This window comes from Barbus barbus (assembly GCF_936440315.1).
Source record: "Barbus barbus genome assembly, chromosome: 22".
In the NCBI taxonomy this organism is placed as follows: domain Eukaryota; kingdom Metazoa; phylum Chordata; class Actinopteri; order Cypriniformes; family Cyprinidae; genus Barbus; species Barbus barbus.
The window spans coordinates 24,768,793-24,789,295 of record NC_136750.1 but is presented as its reverse complement, the minus strand read 5'-3'; the positions used below and the strand labels follow the sequence as shown (position 1 = coordinate 24,789,295).

General features: G+C 38.0%; 1 protein-coding gene across 3 annotated transcripts in view; it reads left to right on the top strand.

The window, feature by feature from the left end:
- Window positions 1–20,503, top strand: part of LOC306888597 (protein-methionine sulfoxide oxidase mical3a) — a 73,430-nt gene that overhangs the window by 8,093 nt on the left and 44,834 nt on the right. For all 3 annotated transcript variants that reach the window (XM_079447024.1, XM_079447026.1, XM_079447025.1), the window contains exons 2-7: window positions 14,920–15,297; window positions 15,436–15,643; window positions 16,092–16,208; window positions 16,375–16,476; window positions 18,672–18,827; window positions 19,269–19,369. In XM_079447024.1, the coding sequence (XP_079303150.1) occupies window positions 15,022–15,297; window positions 15,436–15,643; window positions 16,092–16,208; window positions 16,375–16,476; window positions 18,672–18,827; window positions 19,269–19,369 (960 nt within the window). In that variant the 5' untranslated portion in view covers window positions 14,920–15,021. The remainder of the gene's footprint in view (window positions 1–14,919; window positions 15,298–15,435; window positions 15,644–16,091; window positions 16,209–16,374; window positions 16,477–18,671; window positions 18,828–19,268; window positions 19,370–20,503) is intronic.

The following is a 20,503-nucleotide window of genomic DNA, read 5'->3' as shown; positions in this document are numbered from 1 at the left end:
ATGATCCTCTAGAAATCATTCTAATATGCTGATTTATTATCAGTGTTTAAAGAAGTTGTGCTGCTTAATATTTCTTTATAAACTGAGATAATTTTAGTATTCTTTGAACAAATAAACAGCATTTATTTATAATATAAATGTTTTGTAACATGCACAAATAATACTATTATTGCTTAATACATCAGCACATGTTGGACATTAGACGAGCTTAATAAGTGATATAAAATGTTTCCCGTTAGCTTTTGTAATCTAATGCAGTTAACTGTTTCACTATTCAAGTTTACAGTGTATATTTCTATAATGTGTTACTCACTGCATTTATCTGCTGACAAGATAGCTAAACAACTAATGAGAACTCATTTAATTATAGCCCACATAACGCTTGCAATAAAACAGAAATAAAAGCTTGGCCTTTTTCATGAAGCAAGAATCAAAACGTTATGCGCATATGTCAGCAATGACGAAAACACAATGCTGCATCATACTTGAAGCGTTAACGTAAATAAATACAAAGAATCAAATGGAAAAAAACAAGAACTTGTCCTTACCCGAATGGAAATGTGTATTGTAAGTTATATCCTTGAGTTGCGAGTGGCTATTCTGCTTCACTGCTGCAATCCAGGCGCGTTGCTCGAACATCTAAAGCCTTTAATTTCCGATTATTTATAAATTAATGTTAGTTCCAGCCCAGAGGGAGCACCTAATCACCGAGCAATAAGGATTTAATTTTGACATTTTAAACAGCAGAATTAAATAAATCAATCGCAATCCCACTTTGCATCAAGCGCCTGCTGCCATTGTTTTGAATGCGCTCGAACACTAACCGGAAGCGTCTGAGGAACAAAGACGTCACTTCCTTATACCGCCGAATATCCGTTGAAATGGTCTATACACTGCCTCTTTAACCTTCACTCTTTTTATCCATGCAAGCGTGTTTTTGATGACATCATCCTACTATGCTGTGCTGTACTGCGTTAAGGTCAGGCAAAGTGTGTCAGCTGATACTGTCAAATATCATGCGATTTACTCCTTAAAAGCCTTTGCATAAACACACTTCCTCAATCTGCAGAACCCTCTGAGCTGTATAAAATCCAATGAGATCAGAGTGGACATCTGAAGTTAGAATAAGTTTAGGAAATATGATGTAACTTATGCATGCACACACAGCATACTCCAGACAGGACATTAGCTCTTCTTGCTGTTTATTGACTACACACTGCATTAGGTCTCAGGTGGTTGACAACTGCTAACATTAGATTAAATTAGCTTGTTTACCACCTCAGCCTCAAGTTTCACTTGTTCCTATTGTTTCCCTTACTAGCTCACCTAGAAACTAGTTCACCTAGAAATTTAAATTGGCACAATTTTCTCACATAAGGTCTTCCAAAACCCATGACATTTACTTTCATGGAACTCAAGAGTTATAATCTGTGCCCAGATTGCTCTTTTCTGTGGAAGCTGGTTTCCACCATAGAATAAAAAAATAAAGGTAAATGCAAATTCAAAATCTCAATTAAAAAAAGTCAGAATTGCTAAGATCCAGTAGCACTAATAGAGAGATACAACCACGATCAGATGATAAAAGCAGGTCACCCTCATGATGTGAGGGGCGGGACGTTCAGACACGCACTAGAGGCGGTTTAAACAAATCACAACACACTGGGCCAGCTAACCAATCTGAGCCCATTGCATATTTCTGAGGGAGGGGTTTCATTAAAGCAGGAAATGATCAGCGCGTTTATCAGGGAAGGGACAGAGCGGTTTGCAATAAAGTTTAAATTATGTGAAAAATTTGGTTTTTTTAAAAGCGAAGCATTAACACATGTTAGACTGCACCCCATAAACACAATCAAGCCTAGAAAAAAAAAAGAGAAGAGGTGGAAAAACTTCCCCGACATTGTCACGACTCATCTGCCAGTCTATTCCTCTGCATGCTTGCGTGTCTCACTTGGATAAGACGTCACAGTGCCAGGGTGCCGCTGCGCTCTGCCCACATTCACTTCTAGCGACTGGCAAAGGATTCTTGCTTCCTCTCTCTGCTGCCTCCTCATCTACACCTCCTAAGCAACCGTCTCCACACATGCTGTTTATTTGGAAGAATCCAGAGAGACACAATGGTGATTTCCTACAGGACCCAGTGATGTTGGTTTTGGCTACAAGCTTTGCTTTCTTTGCCACTATACTTTTGCTGTGGAACTCTTGCTTGGAGTTTGCTTGGATTTGTTGAGTCAGCTTTAATGGAATAATGTCATATACTTTTTTTTTTATGTACTGTATATTCTTGTGTTTTTTTTTGTGCCCAAAACAGTCACCCTTAATATCAATATTGGATGTTTTAACTGGAACTATGATCTGAATGGTCTGTCTTTAGAAAGCTGTGGAAATTCAGAGCGAGCCATATTTGAAGCTTAGTTTCAGTAAGTTTTAATTTCTCTAAATTACTGTATGTTTTCATAGTATCAACTGCCTTTTTGATCCCATTTAAGCTTCCATAATTCTACTGTAATATTATTCCAGATATGTAAAACATTCTATTATTGGCATTGCAGTAATTTTAATAAAAGATTATGGACTTCTGAAAGTATCTTATCTCAAAGGGTGTATTTTATTTTTTTCTTGGACTGAATTTTCATCCTTTGGGTGATGGGAAATGCTTGACATTCCTGCTTTGACATCACGTGTGTTATGTGTTTGAGCTTTGTTTTGTTTTCGTGAGTGCTTTTGGGATAGTAGTAGTGAGCCAGTCTTCCTTTTTAATATCAATTTCCATTACTTTTGCAGTTGTCCTCTCGTTGACTCCACAAAAGAAGCTTTTATTTCACCCGTCACCTATAGTTTGCGAAATTGCTGTTGGATTATAATGTAATTCAGCATGTGTCTGTTTTCCTTCTAATGAAAGCCCATTGAAGTGCTTAGCATCTGTCTGAGAGTTTTTGGTTACAGGCCTATTGAAGATCATTTTGTATTCCATTCACACTTGGAGTCCACTCTTTTCCTCTGCTTGGTTGGCGCAAGCTCCTGACTTCAGGCCAGTTTTGCATTTTTTTCCCCTCCCTTACAATGTTTGAGGTTAGGATTTGAGGATTTGAACCATGGAGGTTGGTCTTCAACCAGAACTTTAGGAGAAATGTATCCTCAGGCCCTTGGCGTAGTTAAAGGTGGCGAGAGATCACAGATGTTGGAGTAAGATGCATGTCGAAGCATGAAAGGTTTCAGACTGCAGAAGCTTGGTCAAAAAGAATTTCATGGAAGTTTCTCATGAGCTCCTCATTTTTATTGTAGTTATGTTTCCATGTTGTTATTTTTCAGAATAAAAACTGATGCTCTTGTAATAGCCTACATTTAGGCCCAGATGGAATTTGAGAACTTAATTTGTTTGAATGGGTTATGATTTGTAAAATACTTTTGTGGAGAGTGCTAAAGTACTTATGCATTCTTGTATCTTAAGCATTCTCGTAGTTAAATGTTTAATAAAATTTAGCCAAATATTTACTAAACCAATATGCAAGGGATGGGAATGTGTAGAACTTTGTTAATGTCTGTTTCGATTTGTTTTTTTGTTTTTTTTTTCGGCAGCAGCTGCCTGTTTGCTGAAGATGAGCTGTCAAACCAGTACTACAGTTCCTTCTAATGAACTCCTGCTTGAAATAGTTGGATACACAATGAGCAGTGTGGAATGAAGGTGGTAATCGCAGATACGGATTCATGTCCTGTTGGAATTACAATAATTATTATACATGATTGAGATGGAAACTCTTAGGTTAGCAATACTCAGTGCTGTTTACATCCTCTGAGATTATTTGTCTCTATGGCTGTGCAAACAATAAAATGGATCCCAAAAAAAACAACTTTTTCACTGCACAAATTAATCTCTCTATTCTCTTGCAAAATTTTGAATGTGTACCAAGTTACACTTTCTATTATACTGTTATCAATTAAATGTGTAGAAGTCGCTGCCGAACAAACTTGTTGAAATGTCTGTTATGTTGGTTGTTCTAACAATGTCACAATGGTAAAGTGAGAGAAAGCATTTTCGTAAAGTTTCCAAGTTGTAAGTCCAGAAACGAGTAATTCTGATATGAAATGAACGCATCAAAAGACCATAAGTAATAAAAAAAAAAAGTGGTTTGTTTTGATTTCACAAAGTTTTCAGGTATAATTTATTTATTTTTGGGACTGTCCTATTTATTTAAAAGACGTATATGAAATTTGATTGAAGCGCTTCATTTTGTATTACTTGTTGGTTAAAGTAATAATTTACACTAAAATGAAAAAAATAATAATTATTATTTGCTCATGCCATATATTTAAGTAGTTAATTTTAAATATATATTATGTATATTTAAAATACAATATAAAATAATAAATCTTTTTGGGAGCTTGACAGCTCCAAACCTCATTCATTGTAACTACCATAACAGTAATAACGGTTTCCTTTTTTGTTGCACAAAAGAAAGTCACAGGTTTAAATCCAAATGAGATCGAGTAAATGCTGACATAATTCAGTTTTGGGTGAACGGTTCCTTTAAGTAGTCTAACTTCACCATGTAATCAGTGATTTACCCCGTCGATCTCATATCAGGGTTGCAGCTGTTTGGCGGTTTGTGTGCTGTCATTGATTGAATAACGCAGGTAAAGCCAAAGCTTTGGCAGGTCTGGGTCAGTCACGACAGTCACGGCCCTGCTGTCTGGAGGCTTGTTTACCCTGTGAGTCGGAGTTAACCCCACCCTCACCACGTGGGATTAGATCAGCATGCTGTATTCACCGGATTAGTCTTGTTGTCTTTTTTGGAGACCAGGCAACTGTGCATAGTCACGTACAGTAACAAACTACCGCGTCTGTTTACTTTGCTGAAGTGGGAGATGATATGTAAGATGACACGCGGTTGTTTCCTCAGCCTGTTTCAGTCTGAAAGGTGTGTCTGGTGTAATTTACATTTCTAATGAAACCTAACAGACAGAGTAAGCGTGTTTTATAGCAGTCGAATAGCATTGCAGAGCTTATAGAGTCTTAAACAGAAGCTCTGTTGCTCTCTGTATCATGCATGTTTTCCGTTTGGGTATCTGGACTTCATGAATGAAATTCTTTAATAATGAATAACACTGAATCATCATAATTTTCTAAGTTTTACCAGGGCATGAAAAGTCTTTGCACCTGGCTGAGCATGCCCAAAACTTCCTTGATATTTCAGATGATATGATTTAAGATTTTGGATATCATGCTTCTTTCAAACAGCTGTTGTACTAAAATAACTACTGCAGCAGGAATTTCAGTATCTCTAAATCATTATTAAGCCTAACATGACCCGATGGAGCAGTGGGGATATAATAATCACTGTTTACATCTGGAATTCTAGCAATCTGCACAAGTTTAACAATGATTGCTGGTCAATTGTGTGGTGTGTGTGGAAATCAGTGTGTTTTTTTTCTAGTTTTTTTGAATGCAAAATTTTTTTGTATTTGTTCAACATCTTGGTTGGATGCACTCTTTATATGGATCAACTGTACAAGTTTCAAGGAGAGTTAATTAGAGTAAGATGGTTAAAGTATTTGTAAAACCTGAAACTTTGAGCAGATCTTTTGTTGGATATGATTCAAAAAGAGGTTTGTTGAATGAATCTTGGTGTTTTTATTATTGGTGTAATTCTGGTGCCAATATCTGTTATCAACCACACATTTCTATTTATGGAAAGCCATGCAAATATGAACATATCTAGAGAAATCCAGGAAGTCAAACATTTAAATGAAGAGTAAGGCTAGGGCATAAGTGACATTTATTTTTGCTTCATGAACAATATTTTAAATGATTAAAAATTGATAACCATTTGTAATTTTGTTATAAAAATATTGAAAGTTATCAACTTTCTCAATGTGTCTCAGTTGCATCATGTAATTTTGAGAGCAATATAGAAATATAGCTGCCCTTAGTCCTAAATGGCACACAACAGTCTCATTTAATTTTAATGAAACTTAATGAAAATGTTGATTTTAAAAGTGACAAGAACAACGTTGTATTGTTCTGGATCTCTTTAAACCATAAAATATTTTACAGGACATTCCATAGATACTGTGATTCATTGAATAGACCTGAGATAACACAGATGACTCACAAATAACTGGGTCAAAATGTGCATTTATTTGTCTCATAAAATATCAACACTCGACAACAAGCTTAGAATTTTTCGGTAAGGAAAAAAGCATCTGTTTTCTTGTTTTCATAATGAAGTGTGTGTCTCTGTTTGTGGGAGCGTCTGTGTTTGTGGGCCATGACCTTTAATGTTGTTCTTGCTGTTATGGAAAATGATAAACTATGGAAAGCTTATTGATGACAGAACTTAAGTTTTAAGTTCTTAAGTTTACGCCATCTGTGGTATAGACAAACATATAGACTGTGATTTGTTTAAAGGAAGAAACCGTTCATTCAAACATAAAAATTCTCTCATGTTGTTCCAAACCCCGTTGTTATTTAAAAAAAAAAAAACTTTATACTATACAGGTTTTTATTTTATCTGATAGATTCATTTCTCAAGCTTTGTATTGCCGATTTCTTATGTTTAGTGTCATTGTTTTTGTTGACTTAATTTTTCTCTAGTTATTGCATTTTAAAGCTGAGTTCATATTGTTTTTTTACATTTATGTATTTGTTGTTTAATTGGCCTGACAAACTCAATCTTGTAATTTAAACGGCAATGCCCAAAGAATCAAAGTGCAGATGATACTCTAAGAATGAATCAAACTGTTGTACACAGTCACTGAGGTGTGGTGTTCAGATGATAATTATGGGCAATATTGCAAACACAGGCATTTCTGTAACTCAATTTGGAAGGATTTGCTATTTTTTAAATCAGGAGTTTCACAGCTGTTGCCATTGTTTTAAAAGAAGAAAGGAAAAGCAGCAATTTCAGGTGGATAATGGCCCAGTTTGCCTCACCCACATCAGTTTGCTTTGTTTACCTGCCCACATGCGGCTCTGTTGACTTGGTGCCCCTCCTCCATCATAATGATGTCATGCTCCTTTGGTGATGTTTCCATAGCGACAGCACTCCGTCTCACCTGATTGTCTGGAGGGAAAGGCACAGTAGATGGAGACATCACATCTGCTTGATAGACGGCACAGCCTAATGTTTTATGTGCTGCTAAAGGAAGCCCCTTCGCTCTCAGGGGAAAATCACAGCCAAACAAAGAATAAAAGACTTGTGCAGATTCTTTCTATGAGATAAATGTATGGGAGATACATTGAGTTGTCATCTAGTACAATAAGGTTTTATTTTTTTATTTTTTTTTCATATCTTGAGATATGACTTATGTGCATTATCTCACCACGGCAAGTATCTTAAAATATTTAATCTTTCCCTTCATAGGCTGTGATATGAGCCTATGACAGTGATTTTATTTGTTTTCTGAATGTTATCTGGTGAATTCCTAGGAACAATAAACTTTTAAATGATACATAATTATAGATAAATTATAGAACTATATAATAAACTTGACATTGTTCGACTGAATTTAGATAGAGAAGGTTTATCTAAATTGTGTCAGTGGTAAACATGTACTGCACCATGACTTGCATTTCGCTACAGATATCGGCAGCTCTAAATAATAATCAGTAGATATTTGGCCACATTGACATTATCAGAATTGGCTGATAACTGTGCCTGCTTTTAATTAAATGGAGTATCTCACCCAAAAATGAAGATGTCTGATAATAATGCATTTATGGAACCCGTTTGGTTTTTGGGATTGACAACCGCATTTTCTTTACAGGTGTGAGTCTCGAAATGTCCTGTTCACACAGCAGTTTACAGTTGTTTAGAGTACTGCCTGTATGAATGTGCGATGGGAGTCAAGCCCGCATTCCACACCAGTAACCATAGCGACAGTGACCAATGTAAAATCAAAGATGGTGCCATCTATAAAACTGAAAGTCTTATCACTTTCTGACACGACAAGGGTCCAATCCAGCCATGAGTTCATTCGTCAAATCTTCATTAACCGACGGCAGCTTTTAAATTTGGGTGGAGAGCGGAGCATTTGAATCGTGCGGACGCACGCAGAATACAAAACTGACGGGAGCAGCTCCAGGGGAAAATTGACGGGATCTAAAAATTTCAGATGACACGCAGCTCATTTCTCTGTCACTGTAAGTTACCAAAAAACACGTAACACACGGTAGACGCACGTTTGTGCAGCAAAGCGGCTCTCTCTCGTGCTGTATGACGTGACGGACAACTAGTTGTCCAGTCCTGTTCCGTTCACACAGCACGTGTGTTCCGAGAATGCTGTTGTGAGTCCTGAAAATGTAAAGGTGTGAGTTCGGTTACAGAATGCGGTTGTCACACCCGTAAATAACCGAACTGTGTGTGAACGTAACCGTATTAAGGACTCAAATACAGGACTGACCAACCGCATTCTGCTGCTGTGTGAACGTGGCCTAAATTGTTTGATCGTTGTTTTCCACCCACACTCTGAATGCTCAATAAAACATGAAAACACATTATAAATCATCAATATTTCAGTTTTAACAAGTGTACAAGTATAAAATGTATAAAATAAATACATTAATTATAAACACCTTCTAAAACAAAAACAAATTGTTGAAATTATTATTTTTTTTTAACTAAAGATGCCATTATCTTGAGGGTGTTTGTATTTATGTATTTATTTTATAAGTTTTATCATTTATATATTTGTTTTTGATGGCATCTTTTTAAGAATAATTTTAAGTGTGATTTCCATGTGAAGTCATGGAAAATATTTTAGTGTTTTATTTTTTTTATTTTTTCTCATTTTACTGAGCTATGTTGGCTTGAAATAGCTTTTTTGTGAATCCAATCATTAATTCCTTCATTCATGCCAGGTTTTTCCAGATGACTGGAAACGTCATGGACATTTAAGGCACATGAGCCCTGTATGAAACCGTATTAACCCCTAACTGACACACAGAATGGACATGAAACTGTAGTATTAATATAGTACTTCCCTCTATGTAATTTTAAGAGTCTCCAGTTGTTATTTGTCATCATCGAGAGTCCTCAGAGTATAAAATCCTTCCTCTATAAGCTAAAACTGACACATGTCTCCCTTCCACATATCCTTACAGGAAGCATACTGGAAATATATGATGTCCCCACAGGAAGAAATGTGTGGAGAGAGCTTTTGTACAGTCCATGCAGACATGTAATGTGGTCTATTTTTAGCCCAGAGTGACACAACCTCTCCATAAAGTTAAAAAATTCATGCTTTGTGTGTTTTAGAAAGTGTGCTTTGAATTGAAACAGTCTGTTTGGACCCCCTCTTGTGTACACAGTCACAGGCGAGTGAAGGTGGGTTGTATATTTATCTGATTGGTTATTTATTCAGGTCTTCTTGCTGTAAAGTTGAATGGATTTGTGGTTTGTTGTTTCCGTATGTCTTGTGTCTCTGTAAAGTTGTTTATCAGCATGTCCATAATGGTTATCTTCTGTTTCTCTCGTGTCATACAAAGTTCAGTGCGTATTCATAGCTGTTATATATCGCCAACACCACATTGCTGAGTGACGAGGGACAGATTGCGGTGTCTGAAATTGAATATATCTATAGTGACAGGTCACACCATGGCAGAAATGTGCAGCGTTTCCTCTGTGAAAAAGGTGCTGGATATAGACCTGCATTCACTATAACAGGCCCTGTTTTGGAAGTGTTCAGGCATGCTGGGAGTTCGTATTATGTTATGCTTTAACATGGCTATAGGGCATTGCAGCGTTATGTAACCTGGCTCTTCATCTTCCCATGAGTCAGTGCTGTGAGGAACAAGCGTTTTAGCATTGGTTTGTTGCAATGATCAAAGTCTCTCTTATCTTGAGTAGTTTAAGAATTAATTTTTTTGAATGAATCCAGGTTCTTCAACAGTTGTAGAAGTTATAAATACAGTTGGGCAAATAAGTATTTGATATACAGCCGATTTTTCAAGTTTTCACACTTACAAAGAATGGAGAGATCTGTAATTTTCATCGTAGGTACACCTCAACTGTGAGAGACAGAATATAAAATAAAAATCCAGAAAATCACATTGTATGATTTTTGAATAATTAATTTCCATTTTATTGCATGAAATAAGTATTTGATACAATAGAAAAACAGAACTTAATATTTGGTACAGAAACCTTTGTTTACAATTACAGAGGTCAGACGTTTCCTGTAGTTCTTGACCAGGTTTGCACACACTGCAGCAGGGATTTTGGCCTACTCCTCCATACAGGTCTTCTCCAGATCTTTCAGGTTTTGGGGCTGTCGCTGGGCAACAGTTTCAGCTCCCTCCATAGACTTTCTATTGGGTTCAGGTCTGGAGACTGGCTAGGCCACTCCAGGACCTTGAAATGCTTCTTACGGAGCCACTCCTTAGTTGCCCTTGCTGTGTGTTTGGGGTCATTGTCATGCTGGAAGACCCAGCCACGACCCATCTTCAATATTCTTACTGAGGAAAGGAGGTTGTTGCCCAAAATCTCGCGATACATGGCCCCATCCATCCTCCCCTCAATACGGTGCAGTCGTCCTGTCCCCTTTGCAGAAAAGCACCCCCAAAGCATGATGTTTCCACCCCTATGCTTTACGGTTGGGATGGTGTTTTTGGGATTGTACTCATCCTTCTTCCTCCAAACACGGCGAGTGGAGTTTATACCAAAAATTTATATTTTGGTCTCATGTGACTACATGACCTTCTCCCATGCCTCCTCTGGATCATCCAGATGGTCTTTGGTAAACTTCAGACGGGTCTGGACATGTGCTGGCTTGAGCAGGGGGACCTTGTGCGCGGTGTAGTGTGTTACTAATGGTAACCGTTGAGACTGTGGTCCCAGCTCTCTTCAGGTCATTGACCAGGTCCTCCCGTGTAGTTCTAGGCTGATCCCTCACTTTTCTTAGGATCATTGATACTCCACGAGGCGAGATCTTGCATGGAGCCCCAGTCCGAGGGAGATTGACAGTCATCTTGAATTTCTTCCATTTTCTAATAATTGCGCCAACAGTTGTTGCCTTCTCACCAAGCTGTTTGCCTATTGTCCTGTAGCCCATCCCAGCCTTGTGCAGGTCTACAATTTTGTCCCTAGTGTCCTTAGACAGCTCTTTGGTCTTGCCCATAGTGGAGAGGTTGGAGTCTGATTGATTGAGTGTGTGAACAGGTGTCTTTTATACAGGTAACGAGTTCAAACAGTTGCAATTAATACAGGTAATGAGTGGAGGATAGGAGGGCTTCTTAAAGACAAACTAACAGGTCTGTGAGAGCCAGAATTCTTGCTGGTTGGTAGGTGATCAAATACTTATTTCATGTAATAAAATGGAAGTTAATTATTTAAAAATCATACAATGTGATTTTCTGATTTATTTTTTATATTGTCTCTCACAGTTGAGGTGTACCTACGATGAAAATGACAGATCTCTCCATTATTTGTAAGTGGGAAAACTCGAAAAATTGGCAGTGTATCAAATACTTATTTGCTCCACTGTATAGTGATGGATAAAGATTTTAAGGGAAACATTCTGAGTTTTTTATGGTCATTCAAATGGTATTATCAGGGAATATTCTGTTCTGTTCCAGAAATGATAAATGACTTATTGATTAATCATTAGGCTAGTGCTAAAAAAAAATGCTGCAATATCCTCCACAAAATAATCTCCATAGAATTAAACCCCATGTTTCACAAATATTTGGATGGTTGTAGTTCCATGCACATGGTCAGCTTCCTTCTTGGCCAGTCCTGAATGGAATCCACAGAATTCCATAAAAAGCTCTGCAGATTTCATGATTTTAACTGCTGTTGTTTTTGAAGTTCTACACATCCCCGCTCCTTATATTTGTTTTTAAATCCAATATTTTTTTTGATAATCAGTTTAACTTAAATCCATTCCATATAATTCTTTGTACTCCACCATCAGTAGTGACCCCCCCCCCATATGACTGTAAAGCGCTTTTTACACAAAGCGCTATAGATGCCTCCATTCATTCATTCATTCATCAGCACAGAAAAAGTATGCAGATTCTGTATGGATGTTATGGCTGACCAACTTGGGGTGTGTGTGTATATGTGAAACCCGCTTCTTCCCATGCTCTTGAGGAGTCAGGCTCCTCAGTTGTAACTACTTGAGGGCTTTAAACAGGTTAGTCTGCACTGATACATAACACAGCTGGGCTCACAGTGTAACCCAAGCTTCACCGCTGAGGTTCTCTGATCATATACATGCCGAGGTTCTCGGCTTTCAGGTGCTAACAGAATTAAAGCCGCATGAGGACAACCAGAAAAAAAAATCTATATTTGTCCTGTGAGGGTCAATTTCTGCATACCCTGCAATAGAAAAGTTTCTTTCAGCAACCTTTGTTAAATGAGCTGTACTTTGAATGTCAATGTATTTCAATGTCGTATTTGTTTACCCAACCGCTGCCTTGCAAAAAAGTTCAACCCTTTGAAGCATTAGTGTTGTGTCATAGAGTAATAGAGAGAGGAAACGGGTAACCAGATCCATCTGCCTCAGCAGTGCATTCACACGCCTTTCCAGTATTCAAAGCCAGTGCAACAGCTGACATGTGTAGCGAAATGTACAGGACAGAATACTTCAAGACTTCAAAATCCATTTGTTTAATATGAAAACATGAAGTCTTTGTATACTTCATATGGTTATAGGTCTGTCTCCATTGTTTTAGAATCACCTGATGGAGATAACCGTTTTTTTTTTTTTTTTTATAAATGTTAGTCAAATATTGCTACTCAATCAGGGAATTTTAAGTGCATCAAATAATATTTACAGCAATGAAATCTAATCAAATTGACGTCAGTGTGAATGTAAATGTGATCTATTCCTGTTGTTGTTTATTATTATTATTATTATTAGTAGTAGTAGTAGTAGTAGCAGTAGTAGTAGTAGTAGTATTGCTAATGTTAATTATAATTTCTATACACAAAACAAAAGGCTTCATTTAATTGTCATTAATAAATGTCTGTGTATTAAACTTACACTGCAAGGGCTTTTTAATTGTAATTATTTGTAATGCAACCAGTTTTCAGCTAAAATGTCATTGTTATGACAGCCCTACATGTAAGGCTGATATCATTACATCATGTCTTGTGACTTTGTGACACTGAGGCTTTTATTGGCTGGCTGTGGTGTTGAGCCAATTGCTGGCGCAGCAGTTTCAGAGCGGTGAGGTCAGGAGTGTGTTTTCACAGCACACTAGAGCTGGAACCGAGTGAAAGGACCCTCACACTAACCCTTCACCTACCTTCCCTTTCTTCGGCTTTCTGTAAGGTGGATATTTCCTTCATCTAGACCACACCTTAGCAGTGTGTGTGAGTCTGAATTTGTTTAAAGGGAGTGTGTGCATGTCCTTGGCCTTGACAAACTGCTAATTTGTGATATTTTAGATGTTCTATTTCAGTGGCTGACAGTTAACTGTGTGGCCACATTCAGCGTAGGCTTGCTGCGGTAGACTGTGTTGGCGGTGATACCGGTGTTAAGCCGCAACACCGGTTACGTCACTTGCCCACTGCGGCACCGTCCCTCACCGTCATTTTTATTTTTTTAATAGTAATAAAAATCATTTAGTTCAGTTAGAGAACTGTTCAGTTTTGTAACTATTTCAAATTTGTAAGTTTTTTTTTTTTTTTTAATATATTAGGCATATAGCATGGTGTATTTTTATTAGTTTTGTTAATAAGTTATGTTGTATTTTGTTGTTGCTTGAATTGAATTCAAGCAATTGATGCCGAATTGGCGCTAATTTATAAGTGAAAGTAAAATGCACACGGTGCTTTTACAAGCTATTTAAAAATGGAGGAAAGTGAGGGAAAGAGTGAAAACTCGAGCGACCTAAAAACAAACTGCTTGACACCGAATTGCCACTAATTTGAAAGTGAAAGTAAAATGCACACGGTGCTTTTACAAGCTATTTAAAACCAAAGGAAAGCGAGGAAAAGAGGGAAAACTCACACGACCCCCCCCCACCACCACCACCACGGTGATACCGGTATTACCGGTGTTGTCACACGTCGATTAACCGGTGGGGAAATTTCCTCACCGTCAAAACCCTTATTCAGTGTCCTTATACAACAATGTTTTACGGCAGTGGTTCTCAAACTTTTTGATTCAAAGGCCACACCCTGTCCAACATGATATTCAACGCCCCGAGCCCCCCATTTAAGTTACCCGATTGAAAAACTGTCTAAATGTGATTCTTTTGATGGGTCTGTATTATGTATAAATTTTTTGCTTTAAAAATATTCTTTTGGAGAGGTTTCCTGCACACTGTTGCCGAAATGTTTGGTTATCAGCATTTCTGGGCTTTTTTCCCCCTTTGTTGGCCAATGTCAACGAGATCTGGTCTTGTCAGCCCGTTTTGAAGAATGCAACATTCTGAGAGACACATTTGTGAGACTTTCTCACCATTTAAATGCAAAGTAAGCTGTGGTTGGTTGCTTTACATGTCAGTTCGAATAGCCAGTTCTTGACCAAAATAAGCTCTAAAGAGAAGCAAGCTGATGAAGGTTTGGCGACGCAAGACTCTTGATTTTTACACCTGATTAGGACTTGGTGTCAGCAATAGTTTTTGTTATTCATGCAGCACTGTGGTTGGTTTATCATGTCTGGGGTGTCTCTTTCACAGTAGAATGCATGAACTTCCAATATTACAGCATTTCCTGTTTGGGTTTCTGTGCGTTCATCAGACTTCCTGTGGTCACTGACTCCGAGATAAGGGCATGCATGGGGCATTCTCTGCTCTTTCTAATGCTAAGTCTTTATTAAAGCTTCTTGGTCCTTTCTAGGTCCAAAATATTCAATAAACAATTTTTTTTTACTTCTGCATAGTTTTGTGCATTTCCACATGTGCCACAGTGATGTGTATATATAAAATATTTGATAACTTTTTTTTCTTTTTTTTTTTTCCTCATTCAGGGTGACAATGACCTATGGCGGAAGTTGAATTGCAAACAGAGAGACTCTGAGTAAGCTGGACGGGGCCTGTCCCATAATTCCCGCTCGTCGGGTCAAGGGACCATGGGAGATGGAGGTGTCAATGTGGTGGGAGAAGGGGTGAATCAGTCCCACGTGCTCTTTGACCGCTTCGTCCAGGCCACCACCTGCAAAGGCACTCTCAAGGCTTTTCAAGAGCTTTGTGACTTCCTGGAACTCAAGCCCAATGAATACCGTGTGTTCTACCACAAACTCAAGTCCAAGCTCAACTACTGGAAAGCCAAAGCTCTCTGGGCCAAGTTAGACAAGCGCGCCAGCCACAAAGAATACAAAAAAGGAAGGGCCTGTGCCAACACCAAAGTATGAAAGTTTCCCTGGGGTGAAAGAGAGTGTTTTGGTTATTAGTTCTCAAACTTGCAATGTTCTGGTATTACTTAAAATAGATTCTTTATGGACTTTGTGGCTTGATGATTTGTTTTTTTATGAATTGTTTCTCAGTGTCTGATTATTGGAGCTGGACCGTGTGGTTTGCGTACAGCCATAGAGCTGGGCTTCCTTGGAGCCAAGGTGGTTTTGTTGGAGAAGAGGGATGCATTCTCCCGAAACAATGTGCTCCATCTTTGGCCTTTCACTATTCAGGATCTGAGGGGTCTTGGAGCCAAGAAGTTCTACGGCAAGTTTTGTGCTGGAGCCATCGACCATATCAGTAAGTAGTGTATCAAACTATTTTTCTTTTAGAGAGAAATTAACTTTGTCAGTGCAGACATTACACATGACAGATAGAGGAGAGCACTAAACGTAGATGGGTTACGACACACATTGGAGACTTTCAATTACTCAAACCACCTTCCGAGGTGTTCAAGTGTAGTGTAAATACTAATACATACTCTTGAGTCATCCCAGACATTGAATAGATGCCTACTCACATAATCATTGTGGGGGATGTGTTTGGGAAAACCTGCCAAAACAAGGTCTTTAAACTTTTCCAGCAAGATAGAACAGTTTTGGCCAAGAAGAACATGAATTGAACTTGTGGTAGTGATGTTTCTAATCAGAGGAACCTCTCTAGAATGTTTTGTCCACATTTTGAGTCAGATTTTAATACCTTGTGTTAATGGAGTCTCCGATGTGCTTTTTGTAATCTCTTACTGCAGGTATTCGTCAGTTGCAGCTGATGCTCTTGAAGGTAGCTCTTCTCCTTGGCATCGAGATTCACGTCAACGTAGAGTTCAAAGGCCTCATTGAACCACCAGAAGACCAAGAGAATGAGAGTAAGATCACTTTCTCACGTCCTCTCCATGCTAAAGTTCAGCAGTTCCATTCGTTTGTTTCTATTTCCACATAAATACCAGTCGTTCTAAAGAGCCTAGGCATATCCTGAACGGATACCATGTCTTGCGGAGAAAGGATTGCTGAACATGCTGTTGGTTTTTCCAGGAATTGGGTGGAGAGCCGAGGTCTACCCCAGAACACATCCAGTCAATGAGCTAGAGTTCGACGTCATAATTGGGGCTGATGGGAGGAGAAACACGCTGTCAGGTAAGAATATAGCACTTCATATAAAATCAGAATTGAGAATGTCCTCTCTTTGAATCTTTAGTTCTTGTCTAGACAGGAACAATAATAATTAGTGGTGCTTGCTAAGGGATTTGAACAAACCTCCAGTGTGTAAATTGTCCTGCAGACATGAATAATATCTCAAATCATGCTGCTTATTTAAGAGAAGTGTGCTTATACTTGACTAAGTGAATAAACTTGGGGGGGAAATGGGGGGGGGGGGGGGGGGGGTCTTGTAGACTTGCACTAACGTTCAGATGTTTGTTGGAAGAAGTCTCTTATGCACACCAAGGCAGCATTTATTTAATTAAAATGAGTAAAATTGTGTAATTCTTTTTTCTTTTTTTAATGTAATTTATTCCTGTGCACAGCTGAATTTTCAGGATCCGTTTCTCCAGTATTCAGTGTCGCATGATCCTTCAGAAATCATTATAATGTGGATTTAGTGCATTTGATATATTTTCAAGATTAGATATTCACAAGATTCTTTCAGTAGGATGTTCAAATGCTTTTATATATACAGTCATGGCCAAAAATATCGGCACCCTTGGTAAATATGATCAAAGAAGGATGTGAAAATTAATCTGCATTGTTAATCCTTTTGATCTTTTATTTAAAAAATTCACAAAAATCTAACCTTTCATTGGTTAATAAGAATTTAAAATGGGGGGAAATATTATGAAATAAAGGTTTTTCTCAAATGCACGTTGGACACAATTATTGGCACCCCTAGAAATTCTTATGAGTAAAATATCTCTGAAGTATATTCCTATTCATATTCACAATTTTAAGCACTCCAGGGTGATAAGGAACATGAAATTATCCAGCCATGGCTTCCTGTTTCACAGAAATATAAATAGGAGGGAAAACAAAGCCCAAATTCCCTTAATCATCCATCACAATGAGAAAAAACAAAGACTATATTTCTGATGGGCAGCAAAAAATAGAGCTTCACAAATTAGTGAAGTGGCTTTAAGAAAAGAGCTAGAGCAGTGAAAATTCCCATTTCCACCATCAGGGCAATAATTAAGAATTTCCAATCAACAGAAAATGTTACGAAACTGCCTGGAAGAGGACGCGTGTCTATATCGTCCTAATGCGCGGTGAGGAGGAGAGTTTGAGTGACTAAAGACTCTCCAAGGACCACAGCTGGAGAATTGCAGAAAATAGTTGAGTCTCGGGATCAGAAAACCTTTAAAAAAAAGGTCAAACAGCCGCTACATCACCACATGCTGTTCGGGAGAGTTTCAAGAAAAATTCTCCTAGCTCATCCAAAAACAAACTCTAGCATATTCAGTTTTTAGACACGACTGGAACTTCAAATGGGACTGGCTTCTATGGTCAGATGAAACTCGACTCAAAAATGAGCTTTTTAGCAGCAAACACTCAGATGGGTTTGGTGAACACAGGGATAAAAAGTACCTTTTTATCATAAAAAGGTACTTTAGGTATATTACAAAAAAGTAATTTTTGATGTTGTGGGCCTATATTTCTGCTGGAGGTCCTGGACATCTTGTTTATACACATGGCATCATGGATTCTATCAAATACCAACAGATAAAAAAATCAATCAGTGACTTATAATGGGCCATGTTTGGATCTTCCAACTGTACAATAGTCCAAACACAAAAATGGGTCACTGAGCACAAAACCAAGCTTCTGCTATGGCCATTCCAGTCCTCTGACCTGAACCCTATAGAAAATGAGTGAGGTGAACTGAAGAGAAGAAGCACTAACATGGAGCTGGGAATCTAAAGGATCTGGAGTGATTCTGGATGAAGGAATGGTCTCTGATCTCTCGTCAGGTGTTCTCTAACCTCATCAGGCATTATAGGAGAAAATTTAGAGCTGTTAAACTGGAGGTTTCAAAAAGTATTGAATAAAAGGGTGCCATTGTGGCCAATGTGTATTAGAGAAAAACATTTATTTCATAATGATATTTCCCCCATTTTAAATCCAATGAAAGGTTAGATTTTTGTGAATTTTTCACATTCACATTCAAAACACTCAAAATGTCACCTAGTAATGTGTTGGGATTTTGCATGGGCATCACCACTCACATTTTCTTAAAATATGTAAAAAATCTAGTTTTTAGTCATTGGAAATCTGACTGATCTGTTGTCGATCTGCATAAACATTTTGGTGTTTATTCTTATGAATGTTTGCTGTCTCTCCAGGGTTCAGGAGGAAGGAGTTTAGGGGCAAATTGGCTATTGCTATCACAGCTAACTTCATTAACCGCAACACAACTGCAGAAGCAAAGGTGGAGGAGATCAGTGGAGTAGCCTTCATCTTCAACCAGAAGTTCTTCCAGGACCTTAGAGAAGCCACAGGTACAACAAGCAGTCGTATTGAATATATCTGTCAGACCAATAACAACTACAGCTCATAGCTAACAGAAGAACTCTTGTTATACTTTTAGAGAATCTTTCTGAGGTACTTCTAGAAGATCTAGCAGTGTAGGAAACACATACTTGAAGAATCTCGTATTAAAGAGCTGTCCCTGTGCTTTGTGCTGAGTTGGCAGTTTTTGTCGATGTTTTCTGAGTTGTATAATCACTGTTATTCCTCTCTCTCTCTGTTCTGTTGGAGGGTGTTGGGCGCATTATCCACCGCACAGATTGAACTTAATTACATCTGTGAACGGATGCAAACAACTTCCTCTTTCTATCTCTCTCCCCCTATTTTTCCCACTTGACATGCTGTCTGTCACATCTCCACTTCAATCTCTTCCTCCCGCTAGCTCATTTAGCTCTTTTGGTTTGCCTCCACAGGAATTGACCTGGAAAACATTGTCTACTATAAGGATGACACGCACTACTTTGTAATGACTGCCAAAAAGCAGAGCCTGCTGGAGAAGGGCGTCATTCTACATGTGAGTGATCAAAGAGTTTGACTATCGCCAGTTTTCTAACTAATCTCCACTCTTTTATTCTCACTTTCTCTTTCTCTTCCTGTTTGCCTTTCTCTATTCCTTAGAAAAGTACTAGCACACCTCTGCTCAAGGCAGATGATTTGAAATGCAATACAAACTTAAACTGAAAAAAACAAGCTTGAACAACTGAACTGAAGCTTGTTTTAGCTGGCCTGGTTTTTATTTTTTAGATGGATTTTGACACTTTTAATAACTAGCTTGGCGAGGCTGGGAGAAGATTAACCATAAAGATCTTAAACCATCTAAAACCAGCAGAAACATCTGGTTTAAGGTGTTTTTTGGGTGTTGCATGCCAAAGTATCATAGCCAGAACCGCTGATGATTATTTACAACTGTTCAAAGGTTTGATATCAGTTACATTATTGATTTTTTTAAAATAAATTGTTTTATTCAGCAAGGTTGCATTACATTTATCAAAAATTAGAGTAAAAGTATCTTTAATGTTGCAAAATTGTTTTATTTTGAATAGTGTTCTATTTATCAAAGAATCCTCAGAAAAATCGATTACGTTTTCTACAAAAAAAAAAAAACGAATATTTTCAACATTGATAATAATAAGAAAAGTTTCCTGAGCACAAAATCAGCATGAAATTTATTTCTGAAGGTTCTACGTGTTTAATTCTGTCTTTAGGAGGCCATAGGAGTGTAAATAATCATTACTTAGCGCGGACAGTCTGTTCCCTTTTATTCACAATGAGCTCTTCTGCTCTGTTCCCAGTACTGCCAAGTTTGTTGAATCATTAACACGGAGCCTCAATCCCAGCCCTCTCTCTCACACTCACACACAAACTCTTGCACAATACAACTGATATAATGATGCACAGTAATGATACCAATTAATGTAGCCTGACAGGTTGCGAGAGAGGGATGCTTACTTTGCATTTTTCAGGATAAATTATAGAATCCCACTGGACAAAACACTCGTGTTTAATATGCAGGATTATGCCTTAACTGTAATGGTGCTCAGAATAAAGCCATTTTAAATGAGTGTCAGCGTTGAGAGTCCTCATCTGTTTTAAAGAGCCTGACTGTTAAGAGAAACAAAACCTGCTCGCTCATAGCAACATGAATCAG